Consider the following 8,659-nt stretch of genomic DNA (forward strand, 5'->3'; position numbering starts at 1 on the left):
GCACCTCCTCTAAGGTAAGTATATCCTTCCTTAAATAAGGAGACCAAAACTGTAAACTGTACTCTAGGTGTGGTCTCACCAAGGCCCTGTACAAATGCAGCAAGACTTCCTTACTCTTGTACTCCAACCCCCTTGCAATAAAGGCTAACTTACCACTTGCCTTCCTAATCGCTTGCTGTACCTGTGTGTTAACTTTCTGAGTTTAGTGTACAAAGACTCCCAAATCCCTCTGAATACCAACATTTAATAGTTTCTCAACATTTAAAAAAATTCTGTTTTTCTATTTTTCCTACCAAAGTGAACAGCCTCACATTTCCCCACATTATACTCCATCTGCCACCTTCGTGCCCACTCACTTAACCTGTCTATATCCCTTTGCAGACTCTTTGTGTCCTCCTCAGAGCTTACTTTCCCACCTAGTTTCGTATCACATACTTAGCAAACTTGGATACATTACACTCGGTCCCTTCATCTAATTCATTAATATAGATTGTAAATAGCTGAGGCCCAAGCATTGCACCTGCTCTGTTTTCTGTCCCTTAACCAATCCTCCATCCATGCTAATATATTACCCCCAACTCCATGACCCCTTATCTTGTGTAACAAACAACCTTTTGTGTGGCACCTTATCGAATGCCTTTTGAAAATCCAAACATACCACATCCACTGGTTCCCCTTTATTTACCCTGCTAGTTACATCCTCAAAAAAACAATAATTTGTCAAACATGATTTCCTTTTCATAAAACCATGTTGACTCTGTCTAATCATATTAAGATTTTCTAAGTGCCCTGTTACCACGTCCTTAATAATGGATTCTAGCATTTTCCCGATGATTGATGTCAGGCTAATTGGCCTGTAGTTCCCTGTTTTCTCTCTCCCTCCTTTCTTGAATAGTGGTGTTACATTTGCTACCTTCCAATCCACTGGGACCGTTCTAGAATCTAGGGAATTTTGGAAGATCGCAACAAGTGAAGTAAATAAAGCACTATCTCTGCAACCACCTCTTTTAGAATCCTAGGATGTAGGTCATCAGGTCCAGGGGATTTGTCGGCTTTTAGTCCTATTCATTTCTCCAGTACTTTTTCTTTACTAATATCAATTACTTTAAGTTCCTCACTCTCATTAGACCCTTGGTTCCCCACTATTTCTGGTATGTTTTTTGTGTCTTCTACTGTGAAGATACAAATTATTTGCTTAACGTCTCTGCCATTTCCTTATTCCCCATTATAATTTCTCCAGACCACATTAGATCCAAAGACAAAATATCAGTACTCGGTCCCAACTATGTATCTTAGAGGAGAATATTACAGGGAGAGAAGGGGAAAGAATACATATGGCACTTAGAATCACAAGTGAAGTAAATAAAGCAGTACCATTTATAGACCATCTCATGTAATGGCAGTAAACATTGACAATTTTCTTCAGAAATTCAGATTATAGATTTGCTGAATTATTGGATAAATCACTGGTAGTTCCAAGGTAAATAGTTTTATGATTTAAAATACTTTAGGCTGTAAACTACTACTCTTCCTACAAAATAAGAAAAGCAAAATATTGAGAAAATTATCAGCAAGCAATAAGTTCCCAGCAATCTTCTTTTAATAAATTAATTCAATGTCTAGGTTTCCTGGCAGAATGCATAGTGTCAGGGTGAGCACAGCAATTGCCACAGGTTTTGTTCAGTGGTAAGAGTTCACCAAGGCTCAGTTCTCAGAACTAAATGTTCCTCATTCACATCAATGATATTCCACACCTGAAGAAAGGGTTGGATTTTTTTTGCAATTCACTGGTGACATTGCCATTTGGATATCCTCCACAAACTCAGAAATTACACCAGAAAAGTTTCAGAGATGCCTAAATGATCTGGAAGAATGGGCACATCAGCAGCAAATTCAGGCAAATCCCAGAAATCACTCTGCACGCTGTTCTCCAAAAGAAAAAAAGCACAAGGAATAGTCGTGACAGTAACTCAATCAAACCCAGCAAAGATCAGAGATTCCTAGGCATAACCTTCCAGAGGAATATGGCTTGGACATGGCACATCAATGACATCACCACTAGGACATCAGTCAGGTTGGGGCAATGCAAGAGCTCTGTGCAAACAAACAGAAAGTAAGCCCAAGAACTTTCACAGACTGCATGAATCCTGCACCCATTCAATCTTGGGGGGGCGCGATGGGGAAGGAGGAGAAGAGTCTTGAGCATAGGTGTTTAAGCAGTCAATAACAACGGTGATTCCACTTTGCATTATTGTCCATGCTGCTAGCATTGATGGAATGCACCACCTCTGGGAATAATTTTTTTCTTAAATTATTTAGTTTAATTTCAAGGTATGGGTTGCTTTAGTTTGAAGTAACACAAAGACAGTGGGGGAATAGAAATAAAAGTTTTAAAAATCAAATGCACAAAGAAGAAATTACTTGGGGGCTGGTTCAGTTCAAATTAATTTTTAAACAACCCTTCATAGTTCAGTGAAAGTCTCTTCTTACAAAACCTGGATGTATATACCTTGTTATTAACTTCATACTGAAAAGAACAATCCAAGCTGCTCGTGTAATTTTTTTTTAACATAAAAGCCTAGTATGTAATTAAAATGAATCAATATTTTTTTCTCCCAAGTATATTTCTTACACTTTTGCTTTTTCAACAATTTTTAAAGAGCTTTTCATTTAACAATTTTCAAAATAAGGTTTAGGGTATGCAAGCAAGGAAAACCATTCTTTTTCTTCCAATAATGCTTAAAATCTAAGAGCAGCTGGGAGCATTTTCCACTTGGGCATTTAAGTTAATTTCAAAAGGAACGTTTAAAGTTCTAAGAGCTAGTTTATTTATTCATCAAAAATTGCAGTGATGCAAATGGAAATGTTTAATATTTTTTTTAAATCCCAAGTTGCGCTTCTTTGGTTATTTTCTATTGCAAATTTGCCAGGAATTATAGGATTGCTTGAGAGAACAGGCTGCAAAAAGTGTTGACTAGTATTTTCACATTTAATAATTTTTTTAAAACAGTCATTTAAGGAAAAAAGTGGAACTATTCTGCCATTTTGGATTTTGTATTAAAATGCAATTTTTTTTTTTAAATCGCTTGACTACTCTACTATAAACCTTTCCTAAATGGGATGCCCAAAACTGTACAATATATTCCACTGTCATTGAATCAATGTCTTGTAGAAATTCAACATAATTTCCTTGCTTTTATATTCAATGCCCTTATGTATAAACCCAGATTTTCACATTCTACACAGGTACACTTTCATCTTCCTATCAGGCAAAATACTTGTGAAGCATTCCCTCATTCCCAAATAAAAGATACCTCTTCATCTCTAAGTGATCTCATTCTTTATTGACTATCTTTTCACTTTGTGCTTGGGAAAACTCTTTATTATGACCTGCCAGACTTCTTTCACACTCCCTCTTAACTTTTAAAGCTCCTGTTATGCTTCTCTTTTATACTTTTTTAATTTTTTCAATTTTTCTTGATATATATCTTCAGCCTTGGATACATCCCATTTACTTTTAGTCAGAATATAACTAAGCTGCATTTTATCAATCTCATATTTAATTACCCCCACTGCTGGTCCACTGTTTGATCTGCTATTTTAACCCAATCAATTAATTCAGGCTAGGTTGCCTTTCATACCACTGAAATTAGCTACTTTGCAGTTGAGAACTTGTATCAAAATAAAAACAGAAAATGCTGGAAATATTCAACAAGTCAGGCAGCATCTGTGGAGAAAGAAACAGAGTTAACGTTTCAGGTCGATGACCCTTCGTCAGAACTGGGAGAAGTTGAAGATTAAACAGTTTTTAAGCAAGTACAGAGCCGGGGGAAGGGGAGGAAAGAACAAAAGGGAAGGTCTCTGATAGGGTGGAGGGCAGGAGTGATTAAATGACAAAAGGGATGATGGTGCAAGGCAAGGAGGGTGGTAATGGGACAAGTAAAGAAACAAAAGATGGGTCTGTAAATGGCAACATCATAACGATCACCAGCATCTGCTATCCAAAAGAATGGGAGCAGTAGTCACGATCTGAAGTTAGTGAAATCAATGTTGCGTCCAGAAGGTTGTAAAGTGCCTAATCAAAAGGTGAGATGTTGTTCCTCGAGCTTCATTGGAACAGTGTAGGCGACCGAGGATAGAGAGGTCAGAGTGGGAGTGGGATGGGGAATTAAAATGGCAAACGACCGGCAGGTCAGGGTCACGCTTGCGAGGTGCGGGAAATGGGACGGACACGGTCGAGGGCCCTGTCAACTACAGTGGAGGGGAATCCTCAGTTGAGGAAAAAGGAAGACATATCAGAAGCACTGATGTGGAAGGTGGCATCGTCAGAAGAGAGAGAGAAACTGGGAGAAGGGAATAGAGCCCTTACACTTCCTCCCATTCTGCTTCCTGTAATCAAGGTAGCTGTGGGTTTATAGTAGATATTGGTTGACAGCCTATCCCCAGAAATGGAGATAGAGAAGTCAAGGAAGGGAAGAGTCGGAAATGGATCACGTGAAGGCGAGGGAAGGGTGGAAATTGGAAGCAAAGTTGATAAAATTTTCCAGTTCGGGGCAAGAGCAGGAAATGGCACCGGTAGTCATCAATGTACCGGAAAAAGGTGAGGGAGGGGTCCTGAGTAGGACTGGAACAAAGAATGTTTCACATATCCCACAAAAAGACAGGCATAGCAAGGACCCATATGGGTTCCCATAGCAACACCTTTTATTTGGCAGAAGTGAGTGAAGTTAAAGGAGAAGTTGTTCAACATAAGAACAAGTTCAGCCAGGCTGAAGAGGGTGGTGGTGGATGGGGACTGGTTGGGCCTCCCTTCAAGGAAGGGACGGAGGGCCTGCAGGCCGTCCTGGTGGGGGATGGAGGTGTCGAGGGACATGGACATCCCTTTACTGTTGGCTCTTCTTTTATTTTTCATGTGAACCGAATTAGATTATGGTCAAAGTTTCCTACCTTCAGGTTGCTTACTTGTCCTGTTATAAAATGGACATACAGTATCAAAAAATAATCCTTTTCTCAAAGGTTAAGTGTTTGCAATAATCTACCAGAAAGTAGAATAAACATTAGGGGCACTCAAAATGCAGTTGCAAGCTATACTGAGTAAGTTTTTACGTTGTACATGAGCACCCCATTAGATAAAATACCATGTTTTCATCCTATTCTTTACGATACATTTTGTAAAAGTTTATCACTTGAACTGTAAAACTCGTAAACAAGTTAAGTAGGTCAGTCACAGGTTATCGCTTGTGATTTCCTGTAGCTCAGCTTAAAGTTCATTTCTCAAAGATCACGAGACGAATTATGCAATGGTGGAAACTAATGTGATGCGTACAACTGCATCAATGAGAGTGGTTTTCCAATCAGCTTATGATAAAATTAGCATTTGGATGCTGACAAAGGAAGATATTTATCCAGAATTACCACCTTATACCGAGCCTCCGAGCCTTCCAGGTTTTAAATTAAGAACAGAATCAAACTTTTAAATTGATTTTTAAAAAATGAATCAATTTGCAGATTTGTTAACACTGGCATTTATGATCAGAAAGGAATGGCACCGCCTGTTAAACCGTTTAAATAACGGGAGCTGTGTTAAGAGTGTCTGATCAGAATAGATCGTATTTAGAAAAGCAAAACAAAAGAGGAGGATTGTCACTGCCGCTGAGTGAGGCGGGCCAGAGCCGCAAACCACACACGGTGGCGCTGTCAACGAGCAGACCGTGGGCTGGCGCCTCCTCTCTCATTCCTAACTCCAGCTCACATCGGATGAGGGGGCCCTTGATAACAAGAGCACAGTACCCGGTTCTGGGCCGAGGCCCGGGCCGCCATCACTCCATTTAGCAGGGGAGGACGGGATTGTTGCCCGGGGCCGGGGCTTGGGGCGGGGGGGTGTGTACGAGCCGGCGGTCAGGTCCCTTCTCCTCACTCCGTACCTCGTCCTCTGCGCTCCTCGTCAGTACAACCAGACACAGCAGCAGAAACAAGGACAGGCCAACCCCGCAGCCTCTCGCCATCACTCCACCTCTCTCTCTCTCCCCCCCCCGGTTGTCACGGCTCGGTCTCCTGGAGACGGCGTTTCCCCGGTAACCAGCGGCCGGGCTCGCGACCAATTGCCGCTAAACACTGAGGCTTGGTCCGTCACTCAACGCACCACCCCGAGCAACGCAAGCGACGCCGGCTCGTACTGTCCCTAGGCGGACAATTACAAGCAAAAAATGTTTTTTTTTGTTAGAAGCAGGCGTTCCTACGTTCATCTTTTATTTGCACCTTTTTTTTTGGTTCCCTTAAGGTGAGGAGGATAGACACTTGTTGTTTGTGCCAGGCGTGTTACACGCTAGGTTGTCCGGAGTACGTTATTATCCTCGGGCCAGATTGCGTTGATTACAGACCTATCACTTCTCACCAATCAGGACTTACTCTCGTTTATATGTGGTTTATCTATAATCAAAATAATAAACCGTAGACACGTTCCCATTTATTTAAATAATCATTAAACGTCTTATAATTTAGGAATGGGATTTATCATCACAGTGAGACCGATTACAAATCCCTTTAAAAGTATGGAACTGTATTGACTTTTATTTTGACATCCATCAAAATCGGTCATATTTTTAAACCAAAATTAAGTGTGTGGCATCCCTAACTAGTGAGACTTAACAGGTCTGCTAAAATCAAATTTGCCTTGCGCAAATGCAGTATATGAGTGAGCCATTTTTAGGGTTGCCAACTCTCCAGGATTGCCCTGGAGTCTCCAGGAATTGAAGATTAATCTCCAGGACACAGCTGTGAGCAATCAGGGCATTTAAAAAAAAAAGTTTTTCGGGTATCGAAGATTCTGTTTGTTTCCCAATGGGCGTGGGAAGGCAGTGTGCTGTGAGGCTGGACATGTTGGGCGACTAATGGTTTGGGGGGGCTGCAGTTGGAGGATGGAGGTCATGTGATGAAACCTCCAGGAATACATCCAGAGTTGGCAACCCTAACCATTTTGTGCAGTTTTCCACACTATTGACGTCTGGGAGTTCAATGATTTGGGCAACAGTATGAAGGCAAGCCAACTCTAAAAGGAGAATCTAAAGGGAGATATGGATTCTGAGGACAACCATAAAAAAACTGCTTGCATTCTGTTTCCATTATGCCTTTTCTTAATAAATGTTAAGAAGACACTGGGTGCCATCAAACAAAAAAAACGAACAAAAGTACCCCCTTTTTAGAGGGACACAACTAATGGAAAACTTAAACAAAATTAAAGGAAACTTATCAAATTAAATAATGTTATTTACACTATCCACCACGCCCTCCAGTCCCTGTGGTGTCCACCAGTCGTAGTAGGCCTCAAGCGTACTGGCGATGTTGCCATTATGACATGATCAAATATGGTGCGACCGTTGAACTGAATGTACAAATGGACAGCAAATAGTGCACACCCTCAAATATGGCGAAACCTCAACCTGGCATTGTAAGCATTGCACACACTGTCCAATAACGGCAGTTGTTATTTTGGAAATAAAGAACAAGGCATTCTATAGGGAAGAAAAATGTACACCCACTGTAATTCACACCCTGGGTATGAAATTATGTGATTTGATTGGTATGTCATATGCATGATTTGGCACAGCAGCACATGAACGACAAACATGTTTCCACTTGTGGGGGAGACCAAAATTAGGGGCCAAAAATAAAGATAGTCACCAATAAATCCAATAGGGAATTCAGGAGAAACTGCTTTACCCAAAGAGTGGTAAGAATGTGGAACTCATTACTGCAAGGAGTAGTTGAGGTGAATAGCACAAATGCATTTAAGGGGCAGCTAGATAAGTACATGAGAGAGGAAGGAATAGAAGGATTATGCTGATAGGGTTAGATAAAGAGGGGTGGGAGGAGGCTCAAGTGGAGCATGAACACCAGCATAGACCAGTTGGGCTGAATGGCCTGTTTATGTGATATAGACTCTAATTCTATGTAACATCCTGAGATAACATGGCTATCTGGGATATTTTCTAAAAATGATCATTTTGCTTATTTTGTGTCAAGCTGGCTTGCATTACCAGTCTCAGAAGTTGCAACAATGGAGAATGATTCTGTGTGAAGACCAAACTGCCCAAGGAGATACCCCAGTTGAATCTGTTAACTGTGAAACCCTTCTAGGAATAGGTCCGCCCCACAGGGTGGAGTAGCCCTGCAAACCCATGAAGGTATGTGCATGCCTATGTAGATGCTATTTGCTGAGCATAGTACATTTGTGGCAAGTATCACAGTAACTAAGCATTAAAGAAAGGCATTCACACTTCATGGTCTGTCATGACTACACCATGTTAACATGTTCTCCATTGCTGGATGTTTTCTGTTCATATATGAAGGTTCCAAAAGTCCAGTCACTGTTACCTCTCAGGAGCAAAGGAAAGAACAGCAGGAGGAGCATTCCCAGTCAATACAAAATAGAATTATATATTCATCTTTACATACATGGAACAGTTTATACTGTGTACAGTTTTTAGGACAAAATGAAAATACATGTTATTTGCAAGTAAAAATGTCAAAGTGTGGGCCAAGGCTGAGAAGATTTCAATTTTTGTCATACATATAATTCATTTTTTAATGCTCTTTCTGTAAAATCCACAGTAGGAAGTTGGAAAAAAATAACAGATTCCACAATACTGTTCTATTTACA

General features: G+C 40.6%; 1 protein-coding gene across 2 annotated transcripts in view; it reads right to left on the reverse strand.

Annotated features, from left to right (window-relative positions):
* The window catches only part of tmem9b (TMEM9 domain family, member B), a 52,309-nt gene extending 46,171 nt beyond the window's left edge, over positions 1 to 6,138 (reverse strand). Inside the window, exon 1 of one of the 2 annotated variants that reach the window (XM_067993959.1) lies at positions 5,925 to 6,138. In XM_067993959.1, coding sequence (XP_067850060.1) covers positions 5,925 to 6,005 — 81 coding nt within the window. In that variant the 5' untranslated portion in view covers positions 6,006 to 6,138. The remainder of the gene's footprint in view (positions 1 to 5,924) is intronic. The other variant, XM_067993958.1, reaches the window with a different exon arrangement.
* Between the last annotated feature and the right edge of the window lie 2,521 nt (positions 6,139 to 8,659).

This window comes from Heptranchias perlo, chromosome 12 (genome assembly GCF_035084215.1).
Source record: "Heptranchias perlo isolate sHepPer1 chromosome 12, sHepPer1.hap1, whole genome shotgun sequence".
In the NCBI taxonomy this organism is placed as follows: Eukaryota; Metazoa; Chordata; class Chondrichthyes; order Hexanchiformes; family Hexanchidae; genus Heptranchias; species Heptranchias perlo.